This window comes from Biomphalaria glabrata, chromosome 9, assembly GCF_947242115.1.
Source record: "Biomphalaria glabrata chromosome 9, xgBioGlab47.1, whole genome shotgun sequence".
Taxonomy (NCBI): domain Eukaryota; kingdom Metazoa; phylum Mollusca; class Gastropoda; family Planorbidae; genus Biomphalaria; species Biomphalaria glabrata.
In genome coordinates, this window is record NC_074719.1 from 17023988 (window position 1) to 17043273 (window position 19286).

At 32.3% G+C, this 19286-nt stretch overlaps 1 protein-coding gene across 2 annotated transcripts; it reads right to left on the bottom strand.

Moving 5' to 3' along the window:
* Nucleotides 1-121: 121 nt before the first annotated feature.
* LOC106072592 (protein-associating with the carboxyl-terminal domain of ezrin-like) lies at nt 122-16811 on the bottom strand. Of its 2 annotated transcripts, none has more exons than XM_013232980.2 (14): nt 16637-16811; nt 14910-15105; nt 13943-14128; nt 13649-13819; nt 13214-13313; nt 12888-12990; nt 12707-12784; nt 11184-11323; nt 10760-10953; nt 9654-9794; nt 8057-8154; nt 7678-7820; nt 6083-6978; nt 122-4631 (listed from the first exon to the last, which is right to left on the bottom strand). In XM_013232980.2, the coding sequence occupies exons 2-14, from the start codon at nt 15084-15086 to the stop codon at nt 4578-4580; spliced, it is 2481 nt and encodes an 826-aa protein (XP_013088434.2). In that variant the 5' UTR covers nt 15087-15105; nt 16637-16811; the 3' UTR covers nt 122-4577. The 2 variants fall into 2 exon arrangements, with proteins under 2 accessions (XP_013088434.2, XP_055896457.1); XM_056040482.1 differs by having other exon boundaries at nt 16622-16811.
* Between the last annotated feature and the right edge of the window lie 2475 nt (nt 16812-19286).

Consider the following 19286-nt stretch of genomic DNA (forward strand, 5'->3'; position numbering starts at 1 on the left):
GTTTGAAAGAAAGATGGTTGATTCGTATATCAAGTAAAAAAAAAGCAAAAACAAACAAAAAAAAAGAACAACCTAAAATTAAATGAATATTTAATTTTTTGTCAATTTCAGTTTCATAACATTTTTTTTTGTTGGTTTACATTTAATGGTTTTCACTAAACTTTGAAAACATACCGGAACAAACTATCGATTTAAAGAATCAGAATTGTGTAACTGATATTTTTACTCCTTACTAATGATACAATAAAAAAAGGAAAGCAGTCATTTTTAAAACAATATAATTGTCTAATTAATAAAATACAGAGGGTTTTATTTTAGAGTTAGAAAGTAAAAAAACACATTTTTAACTGTGCTACAACTGTTAAAGTTCCTAAGAATGAAAAGATGATTTGACAGTTTATCACAGACTGAATAAGGTTTTGCTTATAAACAAGAGTTGACAGTTTATCAACAGACTTAATAAGGTTTTGCTTATAAATGTCTGTAGTTTTATTAGTTTACTTAAATATTAAATATTTTTTATTTTTTTTTTGTAAAGCAATTTCATACTTTCCTCTATTGACCTGTTGAAATGAAAAAATAACATTTGCACAACCAAGGCTTAACGCTTTTGGATGTAGGTCTCTTCTAAAAAAATTATTATCCTGTTAATTTCATTTGTGTTGTTATAATGCAATGGGATACCTACAATAACTAGATGAAAGTATTCCATGCTGGATCAGTTCTACAAACACATTACTTGTTTACATTAATGATACTGTGAGCCTTATTGCTTTATGTATAAACTGGCATTTGCACATTTGGTCTGAAATAAATTGTTTAGTATCCAATCAAGTCTTTGTTTTCATTTACTAAATGATATCTTTAGCAGTAGGTCCTTTAAAAACATAGTGTGAGAACCATTAGTGTATCTAGTCTTTCTGAATCTGATTAAGAAATATAGTTGGAAAGAGAAAGCTCTTGTGTCTTTGATCTAGCATTTGAAAAAGGTTATAAAAATAAGTGTGATCAGCTGACCCATGTGGGACAGTCCTGGGTGCTGCTAGCGGTCAATTGCGTCAAGAGACGGAGCTGCAGAAAAGTGCAGGTATGGATACTATAGGTCGATATCACCCATGATATGGTCATGAGAATTTGTAGAAAGGAACTGTGTTCAAGAAGGCCTTGGTAAACCTGATATAAAGAGAGAGAGTGTGACAGGGTTAGGGTGACTTCCTCCAAAACAGTTCAGTAAAGCAAGACAGTCCAGTACAGTATGTTCAGATGGAAGTTGGTCTGGGATAGTTGAGCACGGCATAGTTCAAGACATGACAGAGTCCAGTACAAATTCAATACAAGTTAGATGTTTAGTGATGCCAATTGTACAGTATTTGTCTGTTAATGTATTACACATTCAAGTATCACCTTATTTGGAGTTCTTGAGCTGAGCAGTGTTTGCAGAGAGTCTGGTGAGTGAGAAATGTAGCAGTATTTTATTACTTTTTTTTTTACATTTATAATTGATAGTGTAGTATTTTATGTACTGGGACTGTTTTTCTTCATCCATTGTTTGTCATAGAGTGAAGGCAAATCAGGTTGACTATCTTTTAACTTAATCCAGAAGTGACTATTAGATGACATACAACTGCAAGACAAAGTGAGGTCTAATTCTGAGATAACATTTAAAAAAAAAAAAATTTTAAATTTTATTATTACTTTTAACATTTCATTGAACAAAAGTGGTCTGAAAACAAACAATGGTTTTACAGGTCTGAAAACAAACAACCGTTTTACAGAAAAATAACTATCTAAAAAAATAAAATATTTCGTCTGTCATTTTTAATCCTGTTGGAAAGTAAGAGACAGAACAAATTTTAATAACTTAATCACTTTTCACATTTTATATTTGGATTAATTAAACTTGCATTACTTATAATGTATTTTATAAATTGATAGCACAAAAATATGTAAGCGAAATAAAATTTTATTTTAATTATAAAAAAATTGTCCCAATAAGTTATAGAATGAAAATAAAAACATAATGATCAATAATAATGTATTGTGCAGCAAACTGCTTATAACAAAAATATCACAGTGATGATAATAACACCAAATATTGGCAAGTCTTTCATTGGAAGAAAATGTAGATACTCCACATTCACAATGAAGGAGAACACTGACAGCAGTTTGACTACAACTCACATTGCTTCAGTTTACTTCAAGTTCTGACAATTCATCATAAGTTTTCCCACTTAATATAGAAATTTAAAACCTATTTTATTTAATGAGCGATTCCCTGCAAAGATATAAGCAAAAAATATGCTACAAATACAAAACAAAAGAATGACTGAATAGAATAACTTAACCTTCATCATGCATAAAATTCAAGACATTTAAACAGAGCGGATAAATTAAAATTAACCCTGATTTAAGATGGAAAATTAACCCAGGAAGCACTTCTTCTAATACTGGAAGATGGTCTATGAGGACAGTATCTCATAGATTTAGCAAACCTTGAATCTTAATTCATTGATTTGTATGCTAAAATAAGTTGGGTTTTTTTTTTCAGTCCTAGATCACTCAATACAGATAAAAGCTAAAAATGAGTATAAAAAAAAATTTAAGTTGATGCTCCAGATTATTTTTTATTTTGCAAGACATCTTGAAAAATGCAATTTGTTCTCAATTAGCAGAAAGACTATAAAACAAATTATTCAAAAAAGTTTTAGGTTAAATGTACATTCTAATATTTAGCTAGGAGTAAGTTTAATTTAAGTAATATGCATGCACAATTTTTTCCCCTTTCAGCTGCATTGTTCAAAACCATTGATAAATACAAAATGTGTTTCCTTATGTGTATTCTACTTGGCAGTAAGGCTGCTTAGTTCATATAGAACACTAAAACTGTGATAAATGTACCGTGTTTGAACCTGGGTGAAACAATTACAATAAAATATTAAATACTGGTATATGAAAATATAGTAGAACATCTATGTAACAAATTTTAGGAACAACTACCTGTCAATCAAAACATCTATTTCTTACCACTCAAAAAGTCAAAGTAGAACTGTCACATTTTAAAAGACAATTCTATCATTTAGAAACAATTGTGCAAGCCACTAAAACTAAAATAACTTTTGTATTTTATTATATAATCTAACCTATTTGATTTTTGTTTGTAAAGGAAAATGAATTGGCTACAAAAATGTGTAATAAATAAAATAAATTACTCAGGAAATTTTTTTTAAATATAAAGTTTAAACTGAGCACAGAAAAAGGAAATATATAAATGATATAATAAAAGATTTAACTTTTTAATTATACATTTAATTTATAAATATTGAAAAATAACAAAACTAAATACATTTTATCACTTCTAATTAAATAAAAGATGAACAAATGCACTAAGACATTGTATTATTTACATTTTTTTGGGTCATGAAATAAACTAAAAAAGAGGAACCACTAACATAATGTTTATTTTTTAAAAATGTGTTGGTCCTGCTTACAATTTACAAACAAAACGAAAAAAATCACTCTTACATCCGTAAAATAAAAAGTTTGATAATAAAAAGATAGTGAAATAAATATTATATACCAAGTTACACCAGCACTAGCGAAGCTACTCCCTGAGACTAAGCTGCACTGAAAGAGTTGACTGAAAAGCTAATTCTCCTATGGGATTTGCTCAAGTAACTATGAAATTCATTAATGAGCAGCTAAAGCAAATAATACTTGAGTGTCCCAGGAATGACTGAAAATTAAAGGTGAGCTTGAAAGTACCTTATTAAGAAATTACTATTCAATTATTATTTTAAAAAAATAAATAAATAAAATGACCACCTCATACATTTGTTCAATTGTGAGACTGGTTTGTATATCACATTTGTTTCATATATTTTCTTCTGTACTGGTAGTTTTTAGTTCACCAGCCAACCATTAGAAACTTTTGATAACAGAATAATCTGAGATTTATTTTCTTGTTTTGAATGACTCCAACCAGAAACAGTCTCATTGATTACTTTTTAAAGACTTATTTTTCAGCTGAATAACTTTTATTTCCCTTTTTTTTTTCTGGCTGTATTTTTAATTTTAAATTGTCTTTAAGATAATCATTCATTATATTAGTTAATACCACAAAATTAACAAGAAACAATGAAATAACCCACCAAAAAAAAAAAATCCCAGATATTAAGCAATTGTTAGAGAAGCTTTGTATGCATTACAATAAATGCACATGTGCAGACTATATATAAAGAAGTATAAGGCAGTCATCAATTTGTAAATGCAGTTTTTTCCTTTCAATCTTCTAGGCAAAAGCCCCACTACATTTTGAAACTAAACAATAAATCCAATTTAAAGAGCTTTATCAGGTAATAAAAGTGTGAGTTAGAAGCACAAGTTTCACATTGACATCAACAATGGCAGAGAATTAGTTTATATAAAGATCCACAAGAACATAATCAATCAACAAGCATCTAGAGCTATAAAGACTTCCAGAACTGATATCTGTGGGTAATAGACATTTGTATTGCACACTTTGCTAGTGCCCTCTCAAGTCGAGTTTGTTTAACAATATTGTTTACTCAACTTGTCTGTTACAAATGTTCAGTGTCCCAGTCAGCATTAGCTTCACCCCAGCCTCCCACATCCTGAAAAGAAAAAAAATGCATTGAACTTTATTTATTATTCTCTAAAGCTTAGGGTATATACATTCAATTCCAATCATAATTATTAAACATACAACAAAAGAGAGCTTGAGATACTCAGATCTCTTATAAAAAGCCCTGGATAAAAACCCTGTGGTTGTGCATGTATCCATACAAGTCAAGAACAAGTGGCTTCCCTGACTGCTTGTGATGTCAGAATTCAGGCAGTCAAAAAAATATTGAGTCATGGTTTCCTCATCCTCATACTGGGAAGGTGTTGGGGGGTGGGGGAGAGAACTGTGAGCCAGTAGTTCAACTTCAATGTAAGTCTATTTAAGTGATACTCTCCCATTTCTACTAGTGATTCTCTCCCATTTCTACTCCCTTTCAAAACCAACCACAAAAATGTTCAAGTCGCTATTGTAGCTGGATCAACAGTGAAAAGCCCAACAATAAAGATTACAAGAAAAAAGTTTCCAAGGCAATGGTTAGAAAATTGTTGAAAGAACAAATTGATGAAACCAAGGAAACAAACATTTTAGAAAATTATATAAGAGAATTCATTTCTCCCAACCAAATATTGTCATCATGATATGATTTTCTTCTGTAGCTATAATCTCCCTTTGTTGTTTTCAATGACACAAGTTGGCATGTATTTGAGCTTACAGGTATAACAGTAAGTACAGAAATGTTCAGGACAACGAATGAAACTTTAATATGGTTGTTTTTATTACATTGCCTAAATGTAGTCTTAAAAATGAAGATAAAATATTCTGTACTTTGCTAAGACTTTCAATTTTCAGTCAATGAGAATTTTGGGGGCTATAAGCACTTAACTTTGATTTAAATAACTGTTGAGTTTTAAAGAGAGCCAACATTTCATTCCAAGATAGAACAAAGTACCTACAGAACTAGCGGGTAAATCAAATCAATTTATATTCTTCCATCCTAGTTTAGCAAGGTCATTTGTCGTCAACAAGTACATCGAAGCCTAATTTAATAAAGCGCTGGTTGTGTGTGTGAGAGTGTGTACATGTATCAGTGTGAATGTTTTTCATGTTATACTAGTTATGCTGAGGTGGGCTGTTTTAGTCAAACTGGATTTCCATTTGTTTGGACCAATAAAATTATCTTAGTTAATTCACCTACAATTCAGAACTTTCTTACAATATAAAGATTACTTTTTAAATCACCATAATGAGTAAATTATTTGAGAAATGATGCAAGGGCTTAACAAAATGCACTTTGCTCAATCTGAATAGAAGGTAATGATGAGTTTAATCTATTGTGTTTATTTCAAGTAGATAAAGGAAGTTTCTTAGCCAGGTTAGGACTTAAAATAAAATCTGGATATTAACCAAATGGTAATATCAAGATTTTAATCTTATTGTTTCCAAAATTGCATTTTCCACCAAGAGGTTAATTTGTCACTTTATTTATGTGATAAGTCATACCTCCTCAGTAGCAGTTATCTTTACAGCAAAAAGTGAAGCATCTTTATTAGATAGAGATTCTTTTTCTGCACTCACTGGCTTGGAAGTTTTGGAACTTGAAGACATTTCAAACTCATTAGGGAGCTTGGTGTTGGTCTCCTCTGTAATTAGTGAGTCACCTTTGGATTGGGTCATTAAAATTGTTGGGGCCATGTCTGCAAAGAAATCTAACTCAGCTGGTGGAGATTTAGGCACAATTTCAATACTCTTGATATCCAGGCCCATTCCTAGATCATCATTTCTTTTGGATTGGGATTTTGCTGAAGAAGTTTTGGCACTTGAATTTTTTTCTCCTGACAGGGGCTTTTTACCAGGGGAGCTAAATTTTGTTATAGAATTAGCTTCAGCAGCTTCCCAGTTGTCACTGCCCCATTCATCTAAAGTTTCTTTATTTGTATAAACTGTTGCAGCCTCTGTCTGCTTTGGTTTAGTTTTTAATGTTAATGGGCCGTTGAAAGTTTTCTCTTTATTCACTTTCTTCTGAGAATTCCAGCTATCATTTGGAAAACTGTCTGACCAGTCCACTTTCAGAGGAGGGGGAGAAGGAGCAATTCTATTTTGATAAGGGCTAGGGGATGTCTGTACTTTAGCTGCCACATTCTGCGACATGTTCTCCAGCTCTGCCTCAATCTCTTCACTGATTCTTTGCTCATCATTCTCCCAGTCTGACCAATCAGGTGACTCCTTGCCATCTCCATTCTCAAAACTCTCCCCACTTTCGGTCACCGGAAGAGACTCAGAATGGTCAATGTCTCCATTAGATGTAGGGTTTACCACATCAATAGTTTCAAGATCCAAACCTGCAGCCTGCTCAATGGTCAGACATGATGTTACACTGTTACTATCCATGGAATGTTCTGTAATGAAACAAAAAGCCGTTTATTAGGATTTGTTTCTCGCTTGTTTTGTGAAGAGTTAATATGTAAATGTTTCATTGTTAACAAAAGTGATGTTATTCTTTAAGTGGATAAAAGTGTTTGGTGCAGAAGAACTCAGTAAAACAAAGCCAATAAGTAACCATGATGTTGTTCAATTTGATACACTCTTTACTTTCTATTTTCAATACACTCCAGAGAGTTAATATTTCAACGCAGCAACAAATGTTCAACATTAATATCAACTGTAGTAAGAGTACACAGGTTAACTCATTAATGGATATAGTTATTGGTTATTTCCTTATGGACATAAATAGAGACACTGATAAAGATGTTAGTTATCATCAAGTTTGAAAGAATAGAGTACAATCTTCAAACCTTGTTCTAGAGATGTTAAGTATTATGAGGTTTGATTGTAATGAAATAGCTGATACCTATTATGTTTGTTTAATGAGAATGCATTCACAACATTGATGTAGCGTGCTGCTGTCTAAATATTTTATGTCAATTCATTTATCTTTATAGCTTAATAAAGCTTTGTGTGGTTTCTCTGCAGTGTTATCTTATTACATAGTATAAAGCCTAACTTACAGACACTCAAAAAGTGGGACCCAGCCCCCCTCCCCTCCAAACAGCTTCATAATAACCTGATTACAAAAAAAAAAAAGACTTCAACCAGACCTTTGTTATTATCATCTTGGACTTGCTCTTTCAATTTTTTCCTCCTCTCCTCTCTCTTAAGTTTGGCTTCCTCTCTGCGTAGTTCTCTCTCTCTAGCTTTTTTATCCTTGTCTAATGAGCTCTTCTCAACAGAAGATAACTTCCTGCAGAGTGATACGTACAGTGTTTTAAATCTACATACACAACACCATGAATTACTAATTACTACAGTTTTCTTATAAACACATTTTGATGTGTTTTGTTTTTTACCAAGTCAACCAATACATTTTAGATTTATCTTGTAAACAGCCTGAACTGTTATAAAGAATGAGTATAGTATACAGTTTATCCAAAAGAATTAAAGCTAATGTGCATATATGACAAAAAAAAACCAACTTACTTAGTCATTGCAAGGTCTTTTAAAAGAGGTTTGTGAGATAAAGCTGAGTCAATGTTCTTGGGTATATCCATCTTTAGCAAATCTTGAGGGGACAATTTCTTGTAGATACAAAAATAATGTTACAATCATTAGGACTAAGGAGTTTAAAAAATTATATACAAGCAGTCATGTTCCCAAATCAGTTTGTATATAGATCAAAAGACATGTGTACATTTGATGAGTATTTTGTAAGTCATATGAAGGGTTAGGGTTATTGAAGGGTTATTGTTAGTAGATACATGTAGAGTTATATTCAGCAGGAGGAAAATATATGTGAAATATTTAAAAGCAAGTTTGCAATGAAACCAAAAGAGACATTTATTATGGAACTATTTGCATTTTGCTCTCTTTAAGTTATAATCATTATTTTTAGCATTGAATCTAACATTTGAAATCTAGATCTAGAACTACTATGATAATAAATAGGATAGTGCATACTCAGCAATAAACATGAATTATAATTTTTAATAATTTTAATGATTAGATCTTAAACTAAACCAGATCTAGATTTATTACCTAGATTTAGAACAGGGGAGTATCACCAGAGAATGCTGACCATGTCCTCCAAAACTGCCCTCTTTACCAAGAGGCCCGTATAAGACACTGGCCACAAAACACCCCAATAGAAAGAAAACTATATGGAGAACTCCCTGATTTGGAAACCACTGCGCAGTTCATCTCATGTATTGGTCTAGTCATCTGAACACTCCAACATAACAATGAGAACGAAGAAGAAGAAGAAGAACAGGGGGGGATCTAGATTTAGACTAGTCGTATAATCAAGTCTAGCGCGAAGATTCAAATTTCTAAATCTAGATCTCTCAATGTAAAAATAAAACTATTGCTTTTGAATTACATTTTCCTGATCTAGATATATGCCAGTGACTCTTAAAATATCTACAGAAAATGAAGCAGTGTACATGTGCATGATAGGAACTTCTGGTTTTGGTTAAATTTTTTATTGAATGAAAGCTGACTACATAGAGGATCTGCAGTTTTCCATTAAGACAACTTGTAAATTTTGTCTATTTTACAGGAGATTTTCAGACCTTTTACATATAATTTGTCATTTCAGATTTCCAGGAACTCATGGAAAATCAGGAGACAGTTGGAACACTGCATTTAATATTCGATGTTAAGTTGAGAGAGCAAACTTATGAGTATGTTTCTCTTACACCGGTCAAGAATAAGAGCAGATAGTAATGTAGACAGACTTTCTTTTATGTACCTCTTGTATTTAGTATTGGCAATGGTAGGTATCTTTATTCTTCTAACATAATTGGGAAGCGTGGTCAAAAGGCTAAGTACGCTTGAACTTGGCATGTCTTGGCTACCTATAAAGGGGGCTCAAGGTTCGACACCCGACTCAGGCAAAGTTGTATTAACTGAGTGCCTAAAGGCAGCACGGTAAACCTACACAAAGATATCCCCTCCCCCCACTGGTCCACAAATGAGATTGGACCAAAGCGCTCTGAGCATGCTGTAAGCATGAAAGTAGTGCTATATAAAAGCTATAATTTTTTAACTATTTCTACTTATAAAAACAATAGTTCTCTACCTTTGGCAATCCATGGAAAAAGAAAGGTTTCCTCCTGCCACCAATAACATAGTCTCCACCTAACAGAGGTACAAGATCTGCCAGGGCTCTAAGACTGGCTGCAACTATTTTATCATTTGTGTCTCGAATACCTATAAGAATCTTAATTTACAGAAGACAAAAAAAATATTTAAAAAAAAAACAAGAAAAAAATAAAAATACATAAAAAAAAACAACAACAAAGCTAATATTAAAAGTTATTTTGCATCAGTCATGTAATCAAATTTGTAAAAGATCTAGACTAACAATAATAAATCTGTGGGATTAGAAATATTTGTACCAATTATTTCTGTTTAGCCCATCACTTATCTGGACTAGTTGGGAAGGAGGGTGGAAAGAAGGAAGTATCTGGGTGAATGCATTTTAATGCATTAAAAAAAGGTTGTACAACTTGAATTCAAATGCAGGGCTCAAGCCTTCTCAAGGGGACTAATTCAACTACAACCACATCTCGCTAGTACAATTTCTTTCGCTTGTTTGATACCAGACAAAATAATTAATTAATAGTTAATTAACTAACTGGTTAATTTTTTTTTTTTTTATTCTTGTTTTGTCAGGTGCAAGAAGTAAATGTGCAGAATTTCAACTTGATCCGAGATTTAGTGTGGGAAAGTAACATCTAGAAACTTTTTATAGACAGACAGAGTGATTTGATAAATGCTATGTGAAAACAAGTATTTTGTTCTTTAAACAAAAGGAAGGGAAAGGAAGAAGTTATGATAGAGTAACATAAATGAAATAAATAAATAAAAAAATTATATATATATATATATATAAAGATATATACAAATATTTTTAGGAAAAGTTATTTTTTAAGAGTATAATTAGAAAACAACTATTTTGCTATCATTATGCAAATAAAGTCTATGCAGTTAGGTGTGCTTAAAAGTGATCTGTTAAAAATGTATTATTTGAAAATAAAATGTAAATACATACATATAGGTAGATAGATAGATAGATACATACATACATACATAGATAGATGGATATAGACAGACAGAGGATTAGATGATTAAGAGAAATGACTCTGCGAAAATTAATCATGACAATGTCCACTGACAAAGTACCTGTATAAAAATATCATCTTCTAGCTGTTCCCTGGAGAACAAATGAGCAAAATGTGAAAAATGCTCCAATAAAATCAAACGAATGTGACTATCGTGAACATGGAAGATGTTGAACAAATGGTTGATCACAAATTCTTTATACAATGATTCAGGTAACAGCCCTCGAACAGAGCTAGATCTACCTCCACTTGAACCTGGGATAAAATACAATTGTTGTTACAAAATTGTTATAAGGCAAAGCTCAGAGAAAGAAAAGAAAAAAATAAAAATTGTTGGCTGACTGACTAGATTTCAAGTTACTTTAGTACATTATAACAAAAAATGTTACAAACTAACCAATCAAATTTACAATCTTATAGTTATAAGTAGCTAACAATAAATGATTACAGAAAAAAAAATTGTTTCCATGTATCTGATTCCTTACCATTTTTTGGTACAAGTAAGTCAGGTAGGACCAGCTTTTCAGCCCATTCATTCAGCAACACAAACCTGGCCAGAAGTGGCATAACCAGTCTTCTGGCCAGGACAGTTTCTGACAAACTTTGTAATCTGGGCAGCAGAGTGCTGGAATTCAATAAAACCATACCAGCAATGTTAATTCATTTACACTTTAAATTACATTTAATTCTGAACTGAGACTATTATTTAAAAAAATCATTTTCAGATAAAACAAAAGAGTGAAACAATATTTAGCTAAAATAGTTTATAATGGGATATGATCAAATAATCAAACTACTCAATAACCAAAATTTGAGAAAATTTTAGAAGATCTCACTATATAAGAAGCAAGAGTGTAAAATGGAGTCCATTAGTTTTAAAGCTTGATAAATTTATTTCTGTGGCTTTGTTTCTGAAATTAAATTATATTGGTTATTTTTCTGTGTGAGTTTTTCAATTCTTTGATTACAATTCAGATTATAAAAAATATTCCACTCTTTTCAAAGATTTGTAATCTTTCTTCTTGATTCAAATATCACTAATGATGCTTAATCTAGTAAACAGAAATACAAAACTGTATTTTTCCCAATATCACATACAAATCATTAGACAAAAATATGAATGATCCCACTAAAAAGCAATTGTAGACAGGTAAAAAACAACAACCCCTCAATGTCACAATATACCATGACCATGAATTATGATACCACTTTTAGCATTAACAAATACAAATATTTATTGACTTTTTGTATTTTCTTGATCCCAAACAGTCATTGAATAACACAAGCTGTATTTTTTTTTCTGTTAAAATTTTTTTTTTATACAACAATGCAATATTCCTAATTTTACAAATAAAAAGGATTCACTTTAAGTAAACCTAAAAAAAAGTCACTGCATCATAGATAAAGCTACAGGTGAAATAGATTTTTAACAGTGCTTTTAATTTACAAGATCTAAATTTGAGAACAAAAGCAGCTTGACAGGCTACTTGAAATGTTCATAAAGTGGGAAATTGTGTGTGTTTTTTTTCAGTGTTCTTTTTCTGTGACTTCCTATTCAACTAGTGAAGTCTTCATTTACATGTTCACTTTCTTCCATACACTAATTAGATATTCTTCTTCTTCTTCTAGCCAGCTTTATTGCTGCTGAGCTGTGAGCTCTTTTGCAGACTGTGCCAAGGAAAAAAAGTGTGCTGTTTTCTTCAGTTGTTCAGCACTGCCGTACAGGGTGTTGGTTATGTTGGGCTGTAGTGGAAGTAGGGTCTGCCTAAGGTGGATTAGGGAGGGGCATTCAAAGAGGATATGGTTTACGGTTTCAAAGGGGTGGGCGCAATGTCTGCAAAGGGGTAGTTGTGTGGAGTTTATTTTGTTCAGGTGGTAATTTAATAGTGGTGTGTGTCCTGTTCTTAGTTGGAAGATTGTAGATTGTTCTTTGCGGGGGAGGAAGTTAATACTGTCCAGTTTGTTAGGCGTAGTCATTTCTCTGTACAATAGATATAAATAGGCTCACCTGAAAAATTCTTTTTTCTCAGCATCAGATTTGATGGTAATATGTTTCAAGAAGCACAGTATATCTATGAGATCTAAGCTGTTTGAAAAGCAAATCAAATAAAATAGTTCACAATGTCAAGATTTGTTTGTGTAATCTCTATGTGTAATTGAAGAAATTACTTTTAACATTTAACACTGACCTGAAAACAGACATTTTAAGTAATTCTGAAACTTTTGGTCTAGAGGAAGGTTCAAGACTGGAACAACAAGACATCTGATGTTCTAACAACTTTAATTGGTCATCTAAAATAGTTGAGTTTTACATGAAAGATTTTATTCAAAACTGTAAATATCTATTGAATTATAATGAAATGACAACAACATTTATGTCATTTTACCAGCTAGAACTATATTTCATATACTTATCAATTTTAAAAAAAAGTATAAAACTGAATGCTGAATTATAATATCTATTAAAGAATGTTGTTAATGAAATTTGTGATGTCAAGGGCTAAATATCAATTACCTTTTTCTTTAACAAGGTCTATAGCTGCTTCTACTAGGCAGCCAAAAGCAAAGATATCTCTGGAATGATTTATAGCAGCATCTATAGAAACTTTGCCAGACTGTGTTAAAACAAAAACAAAGCTATTAATTATAGTTTTATTCTATTGCACATGTAAAATAAAGTATCTTAAATCTTCTGTGTCACAAATGAATAAATTTGTAGAGCTTGAAGTTAAATAAATATTAATATAAGAATTTGCAAGCAAAAAAAATGTAGCTCAGTTGTAACTATTATGATGCAATTATATATTTTTTTCTACAACTACAATGGTAAAGGTAATTTTATAAGGATAACATTTTAGATTAGTGTTTAAAGGTTTAAAGAATATTTTATAATGTTGATAATTTTATACCTAAAGGAACACACAAAAAAAAATAAAAAATAAATTCTTACTTTTTCTTCAGGTGATAAAGTGTCCTCTTTTCTAAATGCACGACATTTCTCCAAAAATTCTTGAGTTGCATCTGAAAACTTACAAGCATGTTCAAATCCCCCCAGCTTCCATGTACCATCTGCACTAACATATATAGATGACAAACAGAGATTATTGTGGCTCATACCCAGCTGAAAGACAACAGATAAAATATTATTATTAATTATGTAAATATAAGTAAATAAAAACCAATAAAGTATCTTTTCTTTTTCTGATTTTAATCTAATCAGTTTTAAAGTTGATTAAACAAATACCTTAGAATGGAGAAAATCCAATCCTTGGAGGATGTCATAGAGTCCTACACAAAGTTCCTCAGAAGATAACTCCTGAACAAATGAAACTAAGGGCACCACTGATTCTGTTGCCAGCCAAACATGAGATGATGACTCGCTGAAACCAATGAAACGAATGATGTTTGGATGTCGCAGGGTTCTGAGAATCTGTGAAAATCAAACTTTATTTACTTACTACCATGCTTATGTTACTTTGAGAAACCAAAAGCTTTATGAATCATATTTACAGGTTAGTGATATGACTAGAAATCATTTTTTAATGTTAGATATTTACAACTAATAGACACAAAATTGATTTCAGGCATATTTCTATCTATCAAACAGCTTCAGAGTTTCATTAAGTTTCACGTAATTAGAGAATCAATAAATGACAAATAAATTACAATTTAATGTAAAAATAACTTGCTATAATTGTTTGAATAATTTAGTCCAATTAATACTGCCAACACATTATCTGTCCCGAAAAACCACTGATGACTGTGATGCCTTTTAACTTCTTTGATTTCCAGTAGAAGTCCTTTTTTTTTTCATATTAATGGTATTACTACTAATAAAAGTAACATATTACAACAGGCCTTTTTTTTTCATTTTTATATAAAAAAAAAACAAACAATATTAAAACCAGTTTATAGACCTGTACCAGTTAGGCAAATAGAAGATAGGGTTAGTGTTAGTAATTGTAAGGTGATACATGTTTTCTATATTAGAATTTTAATAGATGGCTTAGGATTTAAAATCCTACTCCTATCATTCCAAGCCCAAAAAAGGGTTTATTTAACAAGACATCATAGATCTAAAAGTTTTATTTTTTTTACTATAAAAAGACTATAATATAAATTTGTAATTCAAACTAAAGCTAAATTACAATCAAGAAATGTAAACAATGATTTGGTTACAGCATAATTAGCATGCATGAAGTAAAACTTACAGAGGCGCCCTTTTTTAATAATTGACCATCTTTGTTTTCCGTACTTTTTGGTTCAAAGATAGTGGCATGAGTACCATCAGTTTTTGTGACAGGAGATAACTGCCACAGAAAACTTGGGGGAGATTCTACTGGGTCATCCCATTCACAGCCTTCAAGGATGCTATTTTCTGCACCCATGTTTAGTGACGTTCATTCACTATAAAAAATTTTAACAAAATTCTTAGTTTTGTCAAGTAGTTTTGCTATTTAAATTGATATTATATATATATATTATAAGTTTAATAAAAACTAACTAATTGAAAATGTCTTGACGGTTAGAATTAGATTAGATCTACTACTTGACATAGGATCTACTACTTGACATAGGATAGATCTAGAAAGCATCAATGGACACTAATAACAAAATCAAAAATTGTTTTGTTTTGTTAACCCTGTATTCTCAAAATACTGGTAGAGGTAAAAAAAAAAAAAAAAGTTGTTAAGCCATAGAATAGAGAGTGTTTTGCTTTTAAATCCACTGTTAGAATCTAGACCTATATCGTATGCCTAATATTACACATACATCACTATACAAGTATATTGAGACATTACTCATTACAACAACAAGGTAGAAGTATAGTGAGACATTACAACTAGATAGAAATCACAGAACCTTAAAAAGAAATATATACCACTTAGGAAATATAACTATTGAGTCAACAAAGCAGTAATATGCTTGACTCTATAGACTCTTCTTATTGTATAGTCTATTACTTCAAAAAAGAAGATAATTACATCCAATGCATTTCATATGTCAATCTAGTCATGCATGTTAATCAATGACTTAAACTCTGCTAAGTCGTTGGTTTTCCTGGCTAATTCAGGCAACCCATTCTCTAATGGCACTAGGGAAGAAGAACTTGTAAAAATACTAATTTGTAATATAAGCATACGGAATAAGAAATTTGCCTCAATCTTTGTGTCTTTCTGAGTATTTCATTTGGTTTTGTTTTTCTATTTGTAAGTTAAATGGTTTAGTGTTTTATGTGTATTTTAATTATAAATATATTTTCCTACTTAACTTTTTATTCTTCTGTCCTTAAGTGTTTTTTTTAGTGATTTTACTAATGGTGTTACTCTAATCAAATTGGAATATATATAAGTATCTATACACTAAAGAGATGTCTAGATCTAGAATCTATCTGTAATTAATTATTAACAATAATAATGATAATAATTTTTTATTAACTATGACTACATCTAATTATAGATACAAAGATAAGATTTGATCAAAATCATCATTCTCATGTTTAAGTTCTAACTTCAATTTATCAGTCTTAGTCAAAGGTTTTAGAATACCTAGACTATTTTTTAGATTACTGATTAGATTTAGACTTAGATTAGTATCATTAGTTTATTAATTTATTTATAACTCTAGACCTACAGCCATAGTGACTAGTTACAGTGAGTTACGTCTAGTAACCTATTTTAACTTTTAAGTAGTAGTGCCTAGTAGTAGTAGACTCACTAAAAATAAGTAAAACTAAAACTAAGTTAAAGTCTTTAAGTAGACTCTTCACTCTAGAGTCTAGAGACAGTACTACTAACTAGAGTAGACTAGACGTAGCCGTAGAGTCGTAGAGTCACTAGATCATCTATCTGACTATGTCTAGAGTCTAGTGATTGACAGAGACTAGTCTATTACTATTAGATCTATAGACTATAGATCTAACTTCTAAGTCCTGCACCTTAGTCTATTCGGAGTAAATTCAATAAAAGTCTAGATCTGTAATTGGAGTAGATAGAAAAAGATCTAGACCAAGATCTAGTCCAGATCAGATAGGCAAGTGTAAATTATATATTATTTATAGTCTAGCTGAGTCTAGCTAAGTAAAGAAGCAACTTTTTCGTGTACTTGACACCGGAAGCAATTCTTTTATACCGAAAATGTCTTTTATTTTCTACAGCCAGGTGTTTACACAGACCTATATATATATAATATATAAATATATTTGTATATATATGGCTTCTGTCTCGAAAGACGATGCTTTCCCCCCCCCCCTTTTCCCTTTGCGCATTCACGGGCATTCGACAAAGAAGTCATTAGTAGCCCATGCGTCATGGTCCTCTCTCGCTCTTGCTAATGTGATCCAAAAGGAATGTTTCGCATTTTGTTTGGCACAAACTCAGTCGAAGAAGCAAAAGAGCCAAAGATAGCAGCGTCCTTGCAAACAGTAGGCCTAAAATTATACTAAATGAACCAGTAGTCACGGTGACCGGTCACTTCATCCCCGGTCACTTCATCCCCGGTCATTTCATCCCCGGTCATTTCATCCCCGGTCACTTCATCCCCGGTCATTTCATCGCCGGTCACTTCATCCCCCGTTCACTTCATCCCCGGTCATTTCATCCCCAATTAAATATTTTATATATAAATATGATTATGTAGAATGCTTTTTGACATTTTATGACTTGTTACTAATACGTTTATAGTATTTCCTCTTCCACTTTGTTTTCTTAATGAGAAATCTTATATTATATTGTAAATCTGGGTGTGTACTTAGCTATAGCGCTTCTATTGGATGTGGGGGTTGTAATATCATAATATTATCCGGATCGAAGGCCAAGGTTTGGTGGAAGTAGTAAAAAATCATTTGAGAGATAGAAGTGTGATTAGAATAATTGTGACCGTGCCGCTGATAACTTATCATCAAAGGCCAAGGTGTGGTGAAAGTACGACCATGTTTCACTTTATTTTATTTTTCAATCGCTCTTTCTTGAAAATGGGCGCGTCATTTTTAGCCTTGAAATAAGGTTTTATTTTTTTCTAATAAAGGCTGAGTTCACCTATCCTCGTGATATCATGTCGCCTGTATAAGTTTTGCTTCAATTCCTTTTAAACATTAACGTGTTACAATGTTTAAATTTAAATAAAAAATTAATACATTAAATATTGCTCATTTCATGATTTTTAAAATTACAATTTGTTAGATAAAAATGATCAGATGATGAAAATATCAGGGGATGAAATGACCGGGGATGAAGTGACCAGGGGATGAAATGACGGGGATGAAGTGACCGGGGGATGAAGTGACCAGGGGATGAAGTGACCAGGGGATGAAATGACCTGGGATGAAATGACCGGGGGATGAAGTGACCAGGGATGAAATGACCGGGGGATGAAGTGACCAGGGGATGAAGTGACGGGGATGAAGTGACCGGAGGGATGAAGTGACCAGGGGATGAAGTGACGGGGATGAAGTGACCGGGGATGAAATGACCGGGGATGAAGTGACCGGGGATGAAATGACCGGGGATGAAGTGACCGAGGATGAAGTGACCGAGGATGAAGTGACCGGGAATGAAATGACCGGGGATGAAGTGATCGAGGATGAAGTGACCAGGGGATGAAGTGACCGGGGATGAAGTGACCGGGTATGAAGTGATCGGTGATGAAATGACCGGGAACCAGTAGTCACAGTGGTCTCGTACTGTAAAAGCTTCACCGCTCAAACCAACTCTTGTTCAATGGACACAATAGTTAGTTAGTGAGTCGTAAATTGTAATAATTGATCCCAAGTAATTCTTGATCAACTTTAGTTTGGAAAAAAAAACTTCGCTCAAACGTAGCCACAATTACCGCAAATGTACGAATCAGATGACGGTATTCGGAAATGAATCCTCTAGCAGCTAGCAGGAGCTCAATAGTTTTAGTTTTGCTGGTCTCATGGTCCTCAATTTTCAGTAATATACTACATTCTTTGAATCTATCATGGTATTTAATTGTATACTAAGTATACATGGTACTGTTTGGAAGGGTATGCCAGGTGAGCAAACTATGATTTCTTACCCGTCCACTTTCTCAGAACGTTCTAGCCGTTTGACATTTGCAGGAAGAACCAAACCTTAGCTTCCCAACCCTTCCCTTTGCTGATTTTTAGTTCATATTGTAGTATTACACTTAACTAGTTAGTGCATTGCTTTCAGAGATTTCAATAATTCAAGTAAACTTGCCTCAAGCTGGTCTTCATCTAACATTTATTTTATATAGAATATAGGAGATTAACAAAGCAGAAATACTTATCTATTGTTACAAATGACAGTGATAGGTAGAGGTCAACGTATGACCCCGGCGAGATAACACAGCAGCGGGTGTTTTCTGGAATGTACATGTATCAACAAAGACAGGATGTGACGTTTCCTCACGTGTTATTCCACAGGATACTAGCCGTGTTTGTGCAACTTTGGACAAGGGATTAGTGACTCTATATAAGCCAGAGAGTTAATGTGAAAGTCAGTCGTATGGAGTCGTGAGTGAGTCGTCGGTACTGTTGTCTACTGTGCGAGACAGTAGAAGAGAGATGTGTACGACTCGATGCAAGTTAACTAGGGTAGAGT

Excerpts from the sequence above, each read along its gene's own strand:
- LOC106072592 (XM_013232980.2), bottom strand. The coding sequence starts at position 15,086 with ATGGGTGCAGAAAATAGCATCCTTGAAGGCTGTGAATGGGATGACCCA. Across the intron at positions 11,324-12,706 it reads GAGAAAAAAGAATTTTTCAG|CACTCTGCTGCCCAGATTAC; the intron begins GTGAGCCTATTT and ends ATTGAATTCCAG. Across the intron at positions 6,979-7,677 it reads CCAAGATGATAATAACAAAG|AACATTCCATGGATAGTAAC; the intron begins GTCTGGTTGAAG and ends GTTTCATTACAG.